General features: G+C 36.5%; 1 protein-coding gene across 2 annotated transcripts in view; it reads left to right on the top strand.

The window, feature by feature from the left end:
- Positions 1-20,655, top strand: part of FARP1 (FERM, ARH/RhoGEF and pleckstrin domain protein 1) — a 353,198-nt gene that overhangs the window by 59,947 nt on the left and 272,596 nt on the right. For both annotated transcript variants that reach the window (XM_072622073.1, XM_072622072.1), the window contains exon 2: positions 5,978-6,171. In XM_072622073.1, the coding sequence (XP_072478174.1) occupies positions 6,001-6,171 (171 nt within the window). In that variant the 5' untranslated portion in view covers positions 5,978-6,000. The remainder of the gene's footprint in view (positions 1-5,977; positions 6,172-20,655) is intronic.

Here is a 20,655-nt window from a genome sequence, read left to right as displayed (position 1 = left end):
CTCTATCTTGGAGAATCCTTGGTTAATGAAAAGCACTCTTCACCTACCACTAGCCGTAAGAGAAATTTCCCATCTCCCCCAATTACTAGCTCTCTCTCATTCTCTTGAATCATTTTGTATTTACATATCATTTGTCTACTTGTATTTCTTCAGTGGAATGTAAGCTCCGTGGGGCAGGGATGGTTGCATTTTTAACTTTTTGTCCTCAGTGCCTAACCTGGTGCTTTACTCATTATAGGAGTTTAATAAATGTTTATTCACACTGTAATCTCCTGAGGAAAAAAAATGAGGGGAATGGACTTGATGATCTCAGAAGTTCCAGGTCAACAATCCTTAATATTGGTACTTGTGATAGTATTGATTATGGGATGATGATGACATATGAACATTATATGGAATTCATGAAAAATGATGGTCTTCCAGTTTGTGTTGTTTTGTGAACTTGTGGAAATGATAGGATAGTGATTGCAAAGGGATCAACTATGATGCTTCCTGTTTAAGATAAAAGAGCTTTTTATTTATTTTATTTGTGTTTTGTTTTTACCTATATGTGCACACTGTTGTATCTCCTTTTAGAACATAAACTTCTTGAGGGCATGGACTTGTCTCTGTGATCCCAACACTTACCACAATGTCTGACTACTAAATACTTGTTGATTAACACTCTTGAGAATGGGATCAATCATGTGTCAATTTCAATTTTCCTTTTACTCAATCTCAGTCTAATGGAATATAAATTAATAAGGTAGCTGTTTATAATAATGTGACATATTCTGAATCCCTTTGTAATTATTGATCAAGAGTATGGCAGCCCTTTCCTGTCTTTGAGAATGGCTGCTTTGCTCTGCCATCCTTTCCTTGATAATGGATTCCTTTCATTCACCTCTTTGTGTCTTGTTGATGCTAACTGAAGTCAAAACCTAGAGTAGTTTTCCAAATGTTCTTTCTCTTGGTAGGAACGAGATTGTTTTTCTCTTTTTTTAAAAAAATTGTATTTATTTTATTCAGAACTTAAGAAGTAAAACAAAAAAAGTGCAAATCTATTATGTACAACTTGCTATTCCTTTTAAATATGTAGTAAAGTTATGATGTCACTTTTTTTATTTCCTTTTTTCTCCCCTTTCACGCACCCCAGAGAAGGCTACCATCACACGCAAATACATACATACATACACATACACACACACGTCAATTATTCTCTACCTATATTGAGCAGTTCTTTCTCTGGTTGAAGATAGTGTCTTCCTTCATATGTCCTTTGTAGTTAATTTAGGCATTTGTAATTCTCAGAATGACTTAGTCACTCAAAGTTGTTCTTAAAACAATAGAGTTGTTACTGTGTACAGTGTTCTCCTGGTTCTACTCGTATCGCTCTTCATTATTTCTTGCAAATCTATCCATGTTTTTCTAAGACCATTGAGCTCATCATTTCTTATAGCACAATAGTATTCCATCATATTCACATACTACAAACTTGTTCAGCCATGCTCCAGTTGATAGGCATCCCTGCAAATTCCAGGTTGTTTTTGTCACCACAAAGAGAACTTCTACCCAGCAACACTGTTACAAGGGTTTTTTTTTTCTGTGAGAGAATTTCTGTCCTACTGAGCCTTGTAGAAGGTGCTGCCCCTCTCCCCTTCTCTGCAAAGGTTGCTTTCTAATCTTTTTTTTTTTTTATTAGTTTATTTATTTTTGAATTTCAACATCCAGTTCCATAAGTTTTAAGTTTTCTCCCCCTTCCTATCCTTTCCCTTCCCAAGATCTCATGCAATCTGATACAGTCTCTACATAAACATTCCTATTAAACAAATTTTCACTTTAGTCATGTTGCGTAGAATTATAATGAATGGCAAAAACCATGAGAAAGAAAACCAAAAAAAAAAAAAAGGGAAATAGTCTGCTTTGCTCTGCAGTTTGACTCCATAGTTCTTTCCCTGGATATGGATGTCATTTTCTGTCATAAGTCTTTTGGAATTGCTTTAGGACCTTGTATTGCTGAGAAGGGCTAAGTCTATCAAAATCAGTCATTACACACTGTGGCTATTACTGTGTACAATGTTCTCCTGGTTCTGCTCTCCTCACTCAGCATCAGTTCATATAAATCTTTCCAGGTTTTTCTGAAGTCTGCCTCTTCATCATTTCTTATAGCATATTAGTATTCCATTACATTCATATACCACAGCTTGTTCAGTCATTCCCTAATTGATGGGCATTTCCTCAATTTCCAGTTTTTTGTCACCTCAAAAAGAGCTGCTATAAATATTTTTGTACATGTGAGTTGTTTTCCCGTTTTTATGATCTCCTGGGGATACAGTCTTGGAAGTGGTATTGTTGGATCAAAGGGTATGCACATTTTTATAACCCTTTGGGCATAGTTCCAAATTGCTCTCCAGAATGGTTGGATCAACTCAGAACTCTACCAATAATGAATTAGTATTCCAACTTTCCCACATCTTCTCCAACATTTATCATTTTCCTTTTTTTTCATGTTAAGACGGCTTTCTAATCTAAGGAGTCCTGTTTCAGACTAGGGCTTGCCTCCTGTAGCACATTCTCACCTTTGATTCCCCTAAACACACTTTCTACTGGGAATGGTGCTTTACTTTTTAAGGTAAGACCCAGTCCAGAAACCTTGTCCATATCCCCTAAGAAGCATGCCATATCATTCCTTGGATTTCTTCTTCCCCTTCGTATATTCATATATGCTCATACCTGCTTTAACAAAAGATAAACATAATTGAAAAAAAGGGATTATAACCTTGATCTCAATCTTGTGATTTTCTTTTTCTTTCTTTCCTTCCTTCCTTCTTTCCATCCATCTATCCTTCCTCCCTTATTTCCTTCCTTCCTTCTTTCTCTTCTTTCCTTCTTTCCTTCCTTCCTTCTTCTCTTTCTTTCTCTCTCTACTTTTCTTTCTTTCTTTCTCCCTCTACTTTTCTTTCTTTCTTTCTTTCCCTTTCTCTCTTTTTAAAACCAATATCCATTCCCTGCTCATGTGTTAACTATGTTATATGTTAACTATGGATAAAGTGCCCTCCCTTCCCTAAGAATCTGATGATCTTGACCATGGAGTTAAATATTTATAAGTTGATTCAATATATTTCAAGCCCCAAAGTATAAAGTGTCCATTAGTTTGGAAAATTCCCTATAGAGTTTTTGGTATTCTTGAGGATTGTGGGTTTGTATTTTTACCCTTTATTTATGCCATATCACATGCATAATGTGGGTTATTCTGAAAAGCAAAAAGAGTGGAAGGACTATTCAAACAAGAAATAGTATCAGTGATCTGAGTGGTTGCCTGGAAGTAGTGGATACAAGATTAGCCTTAAAGTCAGAAATACTTGGATCTCAGTCCTGTGGTCAATGCACAACTCTGTGACCATGGGCAAGCCATTTTAGGAGGTACCCCAGGCAACTCTCAGAGAGTTGATCTATGTCATTGATCTACATTGGTGGAGAGAGTTTAAACACTTCAGAATTTTTCATATAAATGAAAGCACATGTCTGAATCTGTGTCTCCCATACACTCACCAAAATGAGTGGCTTAGGATTATCATTATAAAGCCAATAATACTGTGAGAGGAGGAGAAAGTGAAATTTCTGGATTTCAGTTTCCTCATCTGTGCAATGAAAGCCACTCCTCCCTTCCAACTCTAAAACCTATGATCATCTGACTAGAGCAACTCTTAAGAAAAGCTTTCCTCCCCACCCAAAAAGGAATTATTCTTAACTAGATATCTAGCTTATTTCCTTTAAAGGTCAACAGGGAGTAGCCATCTTTGGGGGGAGATGGTGAAGAGGTCACTGAATATTAGCAGGCATTATTAAGATGATACTCAGGCTCCCTTTTTGTCAGATCAAAGGAAATCTTTTTTAGGAAGTGGCAGGCAGAGCCTTTTGAAGCTAAATGGCAGTAAAATGAGGGGTAAGGGAGAATTGAAGTCTAGAATGAAATTCTGAACCTTCCAGGTTCCGATCATCAATTCTGAACTACTAACTAAAGAGCCAGTACTCCATGCCGTTTTTTTCAGAGTTATGAATGTGTGCTTAGTATGATTCATAACAAAGATTTCCTTAGGATTTGTTGAGTTAGGCTCCTGGACACTTAATTCTTCAGACAGTACTCTTTTTCATTTGTTATTATAACCCTTGAATGTGAGGGAGACTTCATAAATCTTGAATTGAGAGATGTGAAGAACTGAGAGAAATCTCAAGGGAGGACAAACAAGGATTAAGCAGTAAAATAGTGGAAATAAGATGAAAGAAATGGATTTTTCCTGAAGAGAAGAAAGGTGAAGTTAACTTTAATTATTGTCTTCAAGTATATAAGGCTTTCTACTATAAAGTAGAAAAGTGTGTTATAAAACACACTTGATGACTTCATCCTTCTTGAAACTTTGCATCTTTGATACTAAATTACCATTTTCTTTGCTTAACTCTTGGAACTAATTTGTTTTTTCTCCCCAAGCCCTAAAATAGAAGGTTCACTCCTTGACTCCTTGAATTTCTTTATATTCCTTCCCTTTGAGATCTCATCTGTTTGTATGGCTTTAACTATCTTCTGTGTGGGTAGGCTTAATTTTATAGCTTTAGCCTGGTAGTTTCCCTAAGCTCCTGTTTTGTATATCCGTCTGGCTTTACTTCTCACGAATCATATGGAAAACAGAACTCAGCTTTCTTTTTGGTTTCCCTTCCCCCAGACCAGTGACTCTCATTGATGTCTCTTTCCTGCTTTCTCTATTTTCTCAGTCACATCAATCTTTCAAATTTAAGACTTTGTAAAAGTTTTTTGATTTTGTTTTTTTACTCCTCTTCCTCCTTATTTATTCCTATATAGAGCCATAGTATGTTACCTGGAAGGTTTTCTTATTTTCTGGGTGAGGAAAATGAAGTTTGTAAAAGTAAAAGTGTTTCACCAAAGGTCACAAGTTAATTAACGTCAGAGGTGATCCTGGGGTACAAATCTTCTGATTCCTAGGTCATTGCTTTTTCCATCACAGAATGTGGCTTGGCTGCTTTCTTAGTTAAATGGAACACTGTGACACCAAGTTTTGAAAACTATGTGCATCTTTGTTAGAAGAAGCACTGTGGGAGACTGGAAAATGTTGCCGGATTTGGAGTTTGGATCTCATCTCTGGCACTTATTTAAACTGTGTGAATGAAAGCCAATCTCTTAACCTAAGTGTTGTAGTATAGTAGTAAAATCTCTAATGCTCACAGTGAGTTTTTGTGGTTATTCAGGAGAGAGACCTTTAGCTATGTATCTATCCCTTCTGAATATCCAGTTTAAGTCCTGCCTTCCTATGAAGCATTTAGTTGCCTCTTCAGCTCACTTGATTTCTCCCTTCTTTCTACCTCTAAAAATCAATTGTTTGGCCAACTCATTTTGACCTAGTCTTACACTTGCTTGAATTTTTCATACATATATCATTTCTTCATAACCAGATTGTAAGCTTATTGAGGGCAAAAATTGCATCATACTTATTTTGTATTGTGTTAACCTCGCAGCATCTAGTTTGGGTAATGGGCAAATAGTAGGTATTTAACAAATATTTGTTAGATGAATAAATGAATGGGGGGGTGCCCTGGAGTGTTTGGGAAATCCATTATGGATAATTGAGCTGAAAATGAAGTTTTTTTAAAAAAAAAGAATACTGGTTCAGAGAAGGATGTTATTAATCTCTAGCATGTAGCACTAATTAAAGTTGAGGAATAATTGGTTCTCAAAGGCCGCTTCTACCTCTAAATCCTGTGCTCCCTGGTAAAACTTTTGTGATTGTATTAAAAATAGTAAGTTGCCCTACAATTTTGGTTTATCTTATGGGTAGTAACCTAAAAACTAAGGGACCAACAGTGATATTCTTCTGTAATGTGCAGCACTTCTGGCAAAAAATTATAAGTGGTGACAAATAGTGTGAAATGGTTAAAAAAAAGATACTCTTCTAATTCAGTTTCTTTTCTTTTTTCCCCCTTTTAGATATTATATAAGTTACTTTAAACATGGGTGAAATAGAGCAGAAGCCAACTCCAGGATCACGGTTAGGAGCTCCTGAGAATGCTGGGATCAGTACATTGGAACATGGACAGAAATTGCCCACGGTGCCACCAGGAAAGCTTATTTCCATTAAAATCCAGATGCTGGATGATACCCAGGAAGCATTTGAAGTTCCAGTAAGTTGTTGGCAAATACGTAAACTCCAAAATATACTTTTTTGTGAAGTGGTGATGGTGGTGGTGGTGGTGGTGATGATGGTGGGAATTGAATACTGGATTGGTATGAAGGATATGATCTGGAATAGTATGTAAGAGTTCTGCATTCTATATATGAGTGCAGTGACAGAATTACTTACCCATCTGTTCTGACCCATTTCTGTAGTGTTCTATGCAAGTCTGAGACAAAAAGTAGGCATATGCTTTTCTTTTCGTTCAGGATGTGATAAAGTGCTATGCATACTTTGAATACATCATGAATTTGATAAATTTGGTTACTTATACATTGGTAAGTAGAGTATTTCATGAACTAGACTTGAAAAAAGACTAGCCAAAGACAGGAAAGGAAAGCAGCAGAGAGTGAAAGTATTTTAAGACTCTAAAGAAAAAATGCTTTGTATAGAATATAGGAAAGAAAAGAGCTTTGTGGATGGATTCTAGGTTTCTTTATCAATTAGTGTTATTTCTGTTGACTTAGAGTAATCCGTTGCTTAGAATACAGCTATAATTTAAGTGATTATATTTGTATCAAAATATTATTAAACAGGCATAGATTAGAATCAAATGTTATTTAGGAAAAGAACTCCTAAGAAGAGCTTTATATAAAATTGCCTTTTAAATGTATATAGTATAGAAAGCCTGGATAACTTCCTCATTTTTTGTTGTGGAATTAAAATCTGAATAAAGCTATCTTAATCTTTTGAAACTTTAGGATATATTGTGGGATATGACCTGTTAAAATTAAAATTAGACATTTGAGAGCTTTACTGTGTTTTCTGTAGTTTTTTTATGGGAGAATGGGGGGGGGATGTTGCTATTAGTTTTCAAACAGGTTTATTAGAGAGATATTTACTTTCAGCATTTCCTTCTTATAAAAATATCTTGGGCTTAGTGACTGTTATGAATTCCTGAATCAAATTCTATACCAATAAACTGTGTTAAATGATGTTTCCTGAATGCAGTTTAGACCATTTATCAAATTCTGTTACGTGTGACAAGTGTGGTAAACATTAGACTGTATTCTCCTGTAGCCCCGAACCAAAGAAGGTAGAATTACTTGCCAGGCAAAAAAATTGTGAGCATAAAAGATAGATATTTCCAGGGAGTTTGCAATAGTATTGAATGTTTAAAGTGCAATAAAAGTGAGCTTTTGAAGTGATTTCTTCATTGGCACTTTTCTTGCCCCCGTAGACAGCTAGTTTAGTTACTGAGTAAGCGACCCTGGAGGTTGGTGGGACGTATGTATTTTATTTTTCACATTCATAATGACACTCTAGTCTTGTCTATGGGAAGTGTATTTTGTACCTTATTGTTATTGTTAAGTTGTGTACAACTCTTTGTGATCCCATTTGGAGTATTACTGGCAAAGATATTGAAGTGGTTTCCTTCTTCAGCTCATTTTACAGATAAGGAAATTGAGGCAAACAGGGTTAAGTGACTTGTCCAGGGTCACACAGCTAGTAAGTGTCTGAGGCTGAGTTTGAACTCAGGTCTTCCTGACTCCATATCCAGCGCTATGTCTGCTTTGCCATCTAACTGTCCTAAGTGCACCAGGGAACACTTTACCAGATGTTCCCGAACTTATTTGGCCCATTGCCCCCTTTAAAAAAAATTACTTATTGTCCCCCTGGAAATTATTTTCTTTAACACTTTAATGGCTTTTTGAAATTGGTATCATTTCAAAAAATAAAAAATATGTATTTTTAAAAAATGATGCATCTTAAATTTAATAATTTATTGTAAACTTGTGGGAGGTTTCCCTGCATTGAAATTTGGATGATATAGTATTGTGTCATATAACCATATAGTATCATATTGTAAACAAGTCTTTACACACACATACTCCTGCCAGTGCATCGTGAGCTTCACAACAATGAATGATATGCTGACCTGCCACACGTGCTTGTTAAGACTTGACCACTGATAAGCTATAACTTGCATTTTGTGTGTTTATTTGGAAAATAATATAATCACTATCACTTTGACTGTTACACAACAGATGAAACACTTATGAATGGTTTTTCAAAATTTTATTATCTTCTCTTTTTCCTTATGCTTCCACTGCCCCTTTATTTTTATTCAGTGCTCGCTAGTTGCCCCAGAGGTTACTACCACCACCACCCCTCCCATCCTTCCAGCAACCCCCAGGCGTGGCATTGCCCATTTTGGGAAACTTGCTTTAAACCAGTGAAATCACAGGTCCAGTCTCTATCTCTTTTCACTGTAAGTACATACTATACATTATGGATTGTAATCATCCTCATTGTCACGATGGGATTCCAGTTTTCAGGTAGAGCAAATAAGATTAAAGTAATAGGCTTTGTATCATAGGGGAATTTTAAAAAGTCATAGATTTAGAGCGAAAGAGAGTCTTAGAGATCATCTAAGCCAATGTTCTCATTTTTCACTGGGGACCCAAAGAAGTTAAGTAACTTGTGCAAGCTCATGCAGATATTATATGGCAGAGAGGATTCAAACTCAGGTTTTCTGATTCCAGTATTTCAGTATATCATACTGAATTAGGTTATTTTTTTCTGCACAGTATGCTTTTATTCATAGGATTTCTGTCTCTTTTGTTCCTTCTTATGTCCTTTTGCCCCTTTTAAAAAAATGATTTGTTAGAATTTTCTTCCTCGGAGTACAGCTCATGCTTTGTCTCATCCTTTGCAAAAGAAAGAAAAGAGAAGGAAGAAAAGAAAGTTAACACCGTATCTGTGGAGCAGAGGAATTGCCCTTTTAAGAGATAGAGTGCTTAGGCCTTAAAATAGCTGGAAAATATCGTCTGACCTCTGGTTGTGGAGGGCTATAAAACAGTAGACAATTATGCAGCTTTGCAAACACACACACACACACACACACACATACACACACACAAACATACGCACATATATATCACTAAGTCTCTAAACATTTAAAGTCTTTGTTTCTAAAAGTTTACTATTAACCCATTGGGTGAATAATAACTTTCCAATTATTGTGCTAATTTAGGTCTTATATTTGTGTTTTCCTTTTTGAGTCACAAGTCTTCAGTGAATGAATTCTTCTTTCCCTCCAAGAAGATGAATTGGGGCATATTGCCAAGATTATTTGCAATTTTCCTTTGGGAAAGTTGTGTGGACTGTGTCTTCTTCCCCTGGGGATTTGGTTTCCTGGACCTTTCCTGATTGTTTTTATTTTAAAGTGGTTGTGCAGCCACAGTAGTCATTTTGGAGCAGATTCTTTGAATATTTTTCCAGCACCAAATACTACATCATACTCCTGTGGTTGACATCAATCATTATTTATACCCGCTTTGCTTAAGATTGATAACCCTGAAGGTGGCACACACTACGTGACATGCTTTTTCTTCCTCTAGACAGGTCTACACTCACCCTTTGCTGCTGACTTAATTTTGGGTAACTTTGCAGGCTTGTCAGTTTTCCCCTCAACAGAGTGGGAAGCAAAAAAAAAAAAATATGATACTCCTCCCTCTTTTTTTTTAAAGAACAGTTATCTTTACCTGAATAAGGGTGTATAAACAAGCTTTGCCCTGTTGTTTATTCTTGTACAAGTTGTATTAAATTAGTCCTGTTGGCTCAAATATGGCATCCTGAAATGGTTATTTTACTTCTTTCTTACCATAAGAGTTAGACTTGGAAATTGGTAGTAGGAAAATTCTACCCTTTAAACCTTTTGACTGTGAGCATTATAATTCAAACTCTCCTACCTCTCCCACAGGCCTGCTATCAAATTCTTTTCCAAAAATTATTTGAGACCATTTTGACTCTCTACATAATTGGAGGAATGAGTTCCCTGTTATGTTTATGTAGATTTTTGTTTTTGTATCCCTAGCCCCTACCATAATACCTGGTACCTAGTAGGTCCTAAATAAATGCTTGTTAAATAAATGAATCTGTGCCATCACAAGGAGAGCAGGGAGAAAGTAAAGAAAAGTTCATACCAATCCATTTTTTACTGATACTTCCTATTGACTCTGGGTAACCCACTGCAGTTTTGCTAAAAAGGACTTGGAGAGGGGCAGCTAGGTGGTGCAGTGAATAGAGCAGCAGCCATGGAGTCAGGAGGACCTCTTCTTTGGACTTACGACACTGATTTATAGGTATTACTCATTTAGGATTTCATCATGGAATCTAATACTGGCATTGCCAATAACTAATGTGTAATGGATACATAGTATCCATATTGGATCTCAGGTTTTCTCTGCTACAAAATGGAAAGGTTCTCTGGATAACTTAGAGAGTGCCAGTAAGCTCTCAGATTCCAAATTTTGAAAATCTGTTTTGTGCCTTGTAAGATTTCTTTTATTTGTCTTCTCATGTGTGTCCATATATTTTGTCTCCCCAGATAGATTGGAAACTCATATAGGGTAGGAACCCTGTTTTATACTCATTTGTATCTCCTTCAGTGTCTAGCACAGGGTTGTTGTTGACTCTTTGTGACCCCATGGACTGTCCATGGGGGTCTTCTTGGCAGAGATACGGGAGTGGTTTGCCATTTCCTTTTCTAGTGTGTCCCCACTTTACAGATGAGGAACTGAAGCAAATAGGGTTAAATAAATTGCCCAGGGTCACACAGCTAGTAAGTGTCTGAAGCTGGATTTGAACTCAAATCTTCCTGACTCCAGGCCCATTATAACAGGTCAAGGATTTGGTAACGGAATTTTAAAGTTAATCTATTTCTTCTTAGAAATAGATTTTTATTATTATGTTTTGTTTTTACATTATCAACATTTCCTCAGAATCCTTCTCTGCCTCACATCTGTTAGGCCCTTAGTAGTGGCCCCAAATCAAATAGAATTGAGTCCAGGCAGGTAGTAGAGGAGGTACTAGATTACTAATTCAGGGGGTTCTGTACTTGTAAAATACATTTTTGGGGGGTAAATGCATTTTACTGGTTTCTTTTTGTCCCCTTTTAAAAATTTCTGATCAGTTTAACTTTTGGCACATATTCTTGATAAGTTCCTGAAATAGGAAATTAATTTTTCTCTGTGGTTTGTTAACTTTTTGTTTTATTTAGCATTTAGCATCGAGGACCTAACTAGTGCTTTAAAAATAAATGCGTTCATGTTTGCTTCCACTGGCTTCCATTTGGCTTTGCATTTTCTCTCTCCTTCCATCCTCCTGACAGGACATGCCTGTACAGTATACAGGCTTTTACAATATACAGTATACATGACTTTTAATAAGTTTGCTGGTAGGTTATTTGCAGTCATATGTCAGTTATTTGCTTTCCTGTTTACCTGCCAGTACCAATTGAAAGAAAAATGAAACAAAGCTTTGAATAGGACTATGCTTGGTTTTCTCATCTATTTCTATGTCTGGAAGGTTAAAATAAAAGCTACTTCAGTACATTAAAAATATTGTAGAACATTTTAAAAATAATGTTAATCTTCCTTTCTTCTCTTACTTGAAAATGGATTTACATGCTTGGCCTTGAAGAATTTGCATAGTGGAAAAGTGCCCCAGGCTCAGAGTCAAAGGACCTGGATTCAGATTTGAATATGCCACTTAATACTTCTGTGACTTTGGGCAAGTTATTTCATTTCTCTGGGCTTCAGTTTCCTAATCTGTATAATAAAATTGTTAGAAGAGATGACCTCTAGATCTCTTACAATTCTAGATCAAACTGTGATTTTAGGATAATATTTACAAGTGGTCCCTTCACTTTTAGTTTAGATATTTTAAAATAAAATCAGATTGTTCAAAATTCTGTAAACAATATAGTTGTTATCTTATAGATCCATTAGAATGATTAATTGGAAGAACCATTACTTTAGGAAATAATGAGAGGCATCCTGGAGGGACTAAATCTAGGGAGAGTTTTGGAGACCAAAGGATTTGGGTTGAAATTCTGCATCTGACCAGTACTGTGTGACCTTGGACAAGGCACTTCTCAATTGCCCACAGGCAATTCTCTGACTAAGTTTCAAATCCACTGCTAATTTCCTTTCTTAGAAGCAATTTCCTCTCTTGGTTCTTACTACACTAAGCAAATCATTGGTCTGCCCCCCCCCCCCCAAATACATACACACATATATGAATATATATGTATATGTGTGCATATATACATATATATATATATATATATACACACACACATATAATTATTTGCATTTCAAGTGAAGTGTGAATCATTTTAGGACTGTTTGCCATTCTGAATAGTCCATAGCTTTGTTTCCCTTCATTAACGTCAATTCTAATAATTAAAATAGAGATTCTATTAAATAAAAATGTTCTGTTCTTCAAGATAATATTTAGAAGATCAAGAACAATAGTCCATAAAGCTGAATGAACTTGGAAAGGCCTCTTAAACTCTGTGCCTCGGTTTCATCTTTTGTAAAATGAGGGGTAAGTGTAGGTGATCATTAAGGTCCCTTTCCCTACTGTTGTTCTTCAAACTGTGACTGCAGGAATATTTTATAAACATTAGAAGTGGAAGAAAGTTAACATTAGTATTGGTCTTACTCTTGAAAATTGTTTTGATTAACGTATTTGCTTCTCTGGTTGGAATAAATAAAATTAGTTATTTTAGTAGCACTAATTAAAGACATTGACATTTTATTAACAGAAAAAAATTATAAATTTGTAAATTAAGCTTAAAAGCATATGGGTAAAGATGCTGCAAAAAATGTAAACAAGAAAATAGCTGAAATAAAACATTTATGCCCTTTGGAATTTTCTTTGAATATATTTACTGTAGCAAAACTACCTTGGGCCTTGCTTCTCTGTAGGCAATTGCTTATAAGTCATGACTGAACATATTTTCCCTAACAATTCCTGGAAAGGAAGTCATCAGTGACTTTTTTAATCATTTAATTTTGTTATAGGCTTAACTTTGAGCAATCACATTAGGTTCATTTGGTTGTATGGTGCTTAAATGGGCATTTGTCCCTATATCTGTTGTTATACTTGCTGCCTAATAGCACACAATTGGTATCTTCTAATGAAGCTTAACACTGAATAGCTACAATATTAAAAAGACACGTTTGGAGCCTCTTTGTAAGCTGCTTGGTAATAACCACATTTTTTTACTATGATAATTTAGTTAGTGATATGCTTTTACAATCACAGGAAAAGAGATTTTCTACGTTAATTAAAAGATGGAAATATAAATTCTAACCTAAGTCTCATGAAGGATTCCTTTAACACTAGTTTATTACTACTGTACTTAGAAATGCTTCACTTTCACAATGAAAAAATGGATGAGTAACCTTTTCTTCTTATGGGAATTTTTAAAAAGAGAATAATGGGAAGAAAAAAAGGACTGACTTTCGGGTAAAATTATAATAATCATTAAGATATTTATATAAAAGAACAAATACTGCAAAGAGCCTGTTTTAGTGTGATTTTAAAATCATGAATTTTAAAGTTTTGAATATTGAATTCTGAACAGCAGCTATCATTGAAGAGGGCAGTGGTATATGACTGAATTATTTTTGGAAGGTAAAAAGCTCAGGAAAACATGAGTGCCATAGCTTATGTGATTCTTAGTCCTGATTGTTCTGTTTTGCTTTTTTGCATTATGAATTCAATTAAGAAATGGTTCAGTGAATCAGACTAGAGCAGCAAAAATTTTTTAAAAATGCAGTAGTGCAGTATTCAATAAACCCTAGCATATAAATTACTTGGGAGAAGGACTAACTATTTGACAAGAGCTACTATGGTAACCAAAGCAATTTAGAAAAAATTAACTTTAGATCAGCACCTTATCCTACATATCACAATAAGTTCTAAATGAATAAGCGTCATCAAGAAAGAAAGAAATTCAAGATGAATGAAAGGTGCTATCTTTCATAACTATGGCTATGAGAAAAATTCTTAGGTAGACAAGGGATAGAGTTGATCATAAGATAAAATAGTTATCTGTGACTATGTAAATTAAAAAAAAACTTTTCCATGAGTAATAGAAACTGGGGAAAGGAGACTTCATTTCCCATATCTCTGATAAAACTTTGATTTACACAAATTTGAATTGACACAAATATAAGACCCAGAACCATTTCCCCATAACCAAGTGCTGAAAGGATATAAACAAAAGTTTTCACAAGGAATTGAAAGCACTAATAGCCATATGAAAGGTTACTCTTAGTCTTTAATGAAGAGAAATGCAAGTTAAAACAACTTTGAAGTTTTATTTCACACCCAGCAAATTCCTGAAGATGATAAATGACAAAAATAGTCAATGCTTGAGGGCTTGTGAGAAGAGGGACACACTAATTCGCTGCTGGTAGAACTGTGAGTTTGTTCAAAAGTTCTAGAAAACCATTTGGAATTAGAAAAGCAAGAAAAGATACTCAACCTTTCACTCAGACTTGTACCACTGGGCATCCTATATGTACTAAAATATTAGTGGCATTACTTTTTATGGTAGCAAAAAAGTCCTAAAACCTGGAAACAAAATTTGCACAAAGGAAAGAAATATATTTCATCTTCTGCTGTTCTAAGCCAAGATAGGTCATTATAGTTGCCGAGTTGGACTTTTCACTAGGTGGTCTTTTCATTTATGGGTATTAGTCCTTGTGTATACCACTGTCTTGGTTTTGCGTACTTCACTCTGAATTGTTTCATATAAGTCTTCCCATGTTTTTTTGAACACATACACATATGCAGATATATAACTGCAAGAGACTTTAGTGGTTTTCTGGTCCAACTCCCTCATTTTATAGATATGACTGGAGACTGTGAATGTGGAATGTTGCATACCTGGTTAGCTAGAGTTACTGTGTTGGCTGTCATTGCTTCACTGTATTTCTTTGTTACAAGGGAGAGCTCTTAGGGAGGATAGATCTGAAAGTGACTGTCATAAGGACAAGAGATATTCATTAAATGTAAAAAGAAGATAAGCTGAATTAACATCATAATTCTAGAAGCTATATAGGGAAAACCATCAGATGCAAATCAGAGGACTATAATAATTTAATAAGCTAATATATTTTATTAATAGACATTGCAATTCAATTATTAAGAGGTCTCTGTGCTAAACAAAGATCTCAGTAGAGTATATGGCATATACTGCACATTTCAATTAAAACAAAACCTATACATCAACTTTTAAATTTTTTATCACATTTAAATCTAATTTCATTAGTTTAAAAAAGTACTAGGAAAAGTTATTAGAAATACTAAATTATAAATCTGTCCTCGTAGGATTGCTTTCCCTCCTTTTATTATCTCCCTTTTAACAATTATTTTAACAGTTCATCCTGTACAGTTATATGTTATTGATTACTAAAGATTTTTTTTTACCTGATGTCTGATTAAATGATAGGGAGAGATGGCAGAGATTGCTTTGATTAGAACTCAGTTGATCTATTAAGTTTTGTTATATTCCCTTTGTGCCCATTTAACAGTGAAAAATTATTTTAAAACTAGATAAGAAAATAATTTCCATTCTTTAACGCTGCTCTTTCTGAAATTCCATTAGAAACACACATAACCTTTATGAGTTTTTCTGTTTTTCTTTCCCTCCTAACACCTCTTACCCCCTGGGGTTTGTTTTTTGGTTTTATTTTATGAAAGAGGTTTCTGAAATACTAATTGGCTGACTAATTCCCCTAAGGTGACCTTTCCCACTGTCTGGTTTCTCCCTCTTTCTTTTTGCCTTGTTGTTTCCTTTTTGAAGCTACTGAAAGGTACGTGGAACAGATATCCTTGGAAAAAAACATTCTCATTTTGTTCACAAAACTGGTTCAGCACTGGCCAAAATGCTGCCAGCTTCTCTCCGTTGTCCTGCCAACCTGTGCCCTATTTCAGAGAGTGCTTTTATGTGGGCAAAGGGGTAGCACAGCTTCCATCTTTATCCTTGGGCTCTATCTTGTTGCTGAAATTGTTGACAAAGGGAGTCAGTGAATTTTGGTTTTGATAATTGTTGAAAGGAACACAAGGAACTGAAGGAAGAGAAGCTCTTTTCAAAACTTGCCACTGAACCCATATGAACCCTCAGATGGCTGTTGCTTTTTAGTGAACCGAATGAGATTTGGCAAGACCTAGATTTGTGACCTAGAGGTGGAAGTGTTGCATTTTTTTATCCTAAGTCTAGAAATGATCTAATTTGTCATTTGTTGATATTCATGCCAGAGGTGACCTTGTTCTTTTCTCTTATATAGACTCAAGTCATGGAAAGATTGAAAAAAAGAGATTTATGGTGGTTAATGTTGGGATTCTGAACACCAAAATGACAAGTCACATAAATGCTTCACTTCTCCTTTTTCCCTTGGAAGGGACAATATAAAATGGCATGATTCTTTCAGAAATAGAGCAAAGTTTGACATAGTCATGGAGTGTGTTGTAAAAGAGTGAATTGGGTAGAAACAAGTCAGCCAAAAAGAGATAAGTGTTTAGCTACATTAGATTGAATATCTTTATTAGTTAATTCACTTGAGTTATAGGAAAGAGCAATGAGTACAGAGATGTTTGGAGACTCTTTTCCTCCCTCCCACTGAGCCTTTGTTACTAGATTTAGTTAATGGGGATGCTGTCTGAGAGTCACTTTATACTTCCTCTCGACAATATCCTATTGAGTGGCTTAACAGTTATCAATCTCATTCTAGCAAACAGACATTCCTTTCTCTCTAGTCAAGGCTGAAAAGACTGAGCCTTCAGTATAAATTCAGGACCCTCCCTGTGTTTAGGAGGTGACAGTAGAGTACATTGTGCCAGACCTAGCAGTAACCACTTCTTTTTGGTCAACTTCCAATTCATAGAAAAATAGTCTAGCTGTTAGTTTCTTTTGTGTTATGTTGAAGTCTAATGTTATGTATTTCCTCATTACTTATAGTGCTTGATCTGAAAAATAAAATGGACTTTTAAGTGAAATGTGTCCACATTTCAGGCATTTAAGTCTTCTTGTTCCAACTTTATCAGAGGTCATGAAAGTGAGCATTTACTCAGATCTGTTTTTGACAATTTTACATTGCCTTGTGTTTTTCATTTTCTTTTTATATAAATGTCTTGTTTCTCCAAATACATACGAATTCCTCATAGTCAGGGACCATGTCTTATAATTTGTGTCCCTGACTACATTTAGTACTACCTACTCTTGGTAGGTGGTTTTTCTGACTACCATTTTAAAATATAAATAATTATATTTATATTTATCATATTAATAAAATATATTTAAAAACAAAATACTGTGTACTCTAGGAATTTCTCTCTTACTCAATGCTTCTCCTTCCCTGTGCTCCCAAGAATCTTGGAAACTGCTCCTGAAACTACCCGGGGCACTAACAGGTGAGCTTTCACAGTATCTTTCCCTGGAAGACCACTATCCTCCTCTCTGGCTACCATTTCCAAATCATGCAACCTATACTTTAGCCGTCATCTCCATCTTCCCCCACATTGGACTCTGGCCTTTGAACTCTATTCCCTAATTTCTACAACTCTTTTATGCCCTCTCTTTCCCATTAAAATATAAACTCCTTCATGCCAGGGACTCTCTGGTTTACTTGTATTTTTATTTTATTTTATTTTTTTTAATTAAATTTATTTATTTAACTTTTAACATTCATTTTCACAAAATTTTGGGTTACAAATTTTCTCCCCTTTTATCCCCCCCCCCCAAACACCAAGCATTCTAATTGCCCCTATAAATCTGCTCTCTCTTCTATCATCCCTCTCTGCCCTTGTCTCCGTCTTTGTCCTGTAGGGCCAGATAGCTTTCTATACCCCTGTATTTCTATACCTGTATTTCTTATTTCCTAGTGGCAAGAACATTACTTGACAGTTGAACCTAACACTTTGAGTTCCAACTTCTTTACCTCCCTCCCTCTCCACCCCTTCCCTTTGGAAGGCAAGCAATTCAATATAGGCCAAATCTGTGTAGTTTTGCAAATGACTTCCATAATAGTTGTGTTGTATAGGACTAACTATATTTCCTTCCATCCTATCCTGTCCCCCATTACTTCTATTCTCTTTTGATCCTATCCCTCCCCATGAGTGTCGACCTTGAATTGTACTCTCCTCCTCTTCCCTCCCTTCTATCATCCCCCCCACCCTGCTTGTCCCCTTATCCCCCACTTTCCTGTATTGTGAGATAGGTTTTCATACCAAAATGTGTGTGCATTTTATACTTTCCTTTAGTGGAATGTGATGAGAGTAAACTTCATGTTTTTCTCTCACCTCCCCTCTTTATCCCTCCACTAATGAGTCTTTTGCTTGCCTCTTTTATGAGAGATAATTTGCCCCATTCAATTTCTCCCTTTCTCCTCCCAATATATTTCTCTCTCACTGCTTGATTTCATTTTTTTTTTTAAGATATGATCCCATCCTCTTCAATTCACTCTGTGCACTCTGTCTCTATGTATGTGTGCGTGTGTGTGTGTGTAATCCCACCCAGTACCCAGATACTGAAATGTTTCAAGAGTTACAAATATTGTCTTTCCATGTAGGAATGTAAACAGTTCAACTTTTTAAGTCCCTTATGACTTCTCTTTGCTGTTCACCTTTTCATGGTTCTCTTCATTCTTGTGTTTGAAAGTCAAATTTTCTTTTCAGCTCTGGTCTTTTCATCAAGAATGCTTGAAAATCCTCTATTTCATTGAAAGACCAATTTTTCCCCTGAAGTATTATACTCAGTTTTGCTGGGTAGGTGATTCTTGGTTTTAGTCCTAGTTCCTTTGACTTCTGGAATATCCTATTCCATGCCCTTCGATCCCTTAATGTAGAGGGTGCTAGATCTTGTGTTATCCTGATTGTATTTCCACAATACTTGAATTGTTTCTTTCTAGCTGCTTGCAATATTTTCTCCTTGACCTGGGAGTTCTGGAATTTGGCCACAATGTTCCTAGGAGTTTCTCTTTTTGGATCTCTTTCAGGCGGTGTTCTGTAGATTCCTTGAATATTTATTTTGCCCTCTGGTTCTAGAATCTCAGGGCAGTTTTCCTTGATAATTTCATGAAAGATGATGTCTAGGGTCTTCTTTTGATCATGGCTTTCAGGTAGTCCCATAATTTTTAAATTGTCTCTCCTGGATCTATTTTCCAGGTCAGTTGTTTTTCCAATGAGATATTTCACATTATCTTCCATTTTTCCATTCTTCTCGCTTTGTTCTGTGATTTCTTGCTTTCTCATAAAGTCCTTAGCCTCCATCTGTGCCATTCTAATTTTGAAAGAACTATTTTCTTCAGTGAGCTTTTGAATCTCCTTTTCCATCTGGCTAATTCTGCTTTTGAAAGCATTCTTCTCCTCATTGGCTCTTTGAACCTCTTTTGCCAATTGAGTTAGGCTAGTTTTCAAGGTGTTATTTTCTTCAACATTTTTTTGGTTCTCCTTTAGCAGGGAGCTGATCTGCTGTTCATGCTTTGACTTCATGTCTCTCATTTCTCTTCCCAGCTTTTCCTCTACCTCTCTAACTTGATTTTCAAAATTCTTTTTGAGCTCTTCCATGGCCTGAGCCCATTGGGTGGGCTGGGACACAGAATCCTTGATTTCTGTGTCTTTGCCTGATGGTAAGCATTGTTCTTCCTCATCAGAAAGGAAGGGAGGAAATGCCTGTTCACCAAGAAAGTAACCTTCTATGGTCTTATTTCTTTTCCCTTTTCTGGGCATTTTCCCAGCCAGTGACTTGACCTCTGAATATTCTCCTCACACCCACCATGCCTCCTGATCCTCCCAGCCAGCGTTTGGGGTCTGAGATTCAAATGCTGCTTCTAGCCTTAGGGCTTTTAGCTGGGGCAGGGCTGCTATTCAGTGTGAGATTAAGTTCAGGTGGTCAGGTCGGGGCAGGGCCGCCTCTCAGGCTCAGTTCCCTCAGGGGGTTTATGCACAGACCTTCCCCAATGGATCCAGGCTCCTGCCCCCTTGGGGAGCCCTGATCTGCAGCCGCCTCTCAGCTTCTACCTCCCGGGGGGGGGCCTGAGTTATGGGGGCACCCTACTCCCCTCTCAACCCGCCAAAGAGACTCTCTCACCGACCCCCGTCACCTGTGGGTGGAGGGACTTGTGCAGCCGCTGGAGATCCCGTCCCTGAAGCCCGCTCGGATCTTTTCCTCTCGGTGCTGCGGCCGCAGCAGGGCTGCACTCAGCTCCCAGTCCCGGCGCCCAGTCCGCAACGCGAAGGACCCCCCGCCAGAGGTTTGCAGGTCTCTCCGGAACCGAAATCTCCCTCACTCCCATATTCCGTGGCCTCTGGGTGCAGAATTCGCCGTGAGTTACTTCCCTGTAGCCGTTCTATGGGTTGTGGGTTCGGAGCTATGTGTATGTGCATGTTTCTACTCTGCCATCTTTCTTGTATTTTTACCTTAGTGTTTAGCACAGTGCCTAACACATAGTAAGCACTAGCAAATGCCATATTTGTCCCTATGTTTGTCTGTTCCTCAGTTTGCTTGGTGGTTAATTAAGTCACTTGTGGGACCACAGGCAAGAGGTGTGACCATCAGGATCAATTTATTTTATATTGGAGTTGTTAACAATTTTTATGCAAGATTATATATAATTTTATAAATACAAAT

The sequence above is a fragment of the Notamacropus eugenii genome, chromosome 6 (genome assembly GCF_028372415.1).
Source record: "Notamacropus eugenii isolate mMacEug1 chromosome 6, mMacEug1.pri_v2, whole genome shotgun sequence".
Classification (NCBI taxonomy): domain Eukaryota; kingdom Metazoa; phylum Chordata; class Mammalia; order Diprotodontia; family Macropodidae; genus Notamacropus; species Notamacropus eugenii.
The sequence above is the reverse complement of the archived record's forward strand: the minus strand, read 5'-3'. Positions and strand labels throughout refer to the sequence as shown.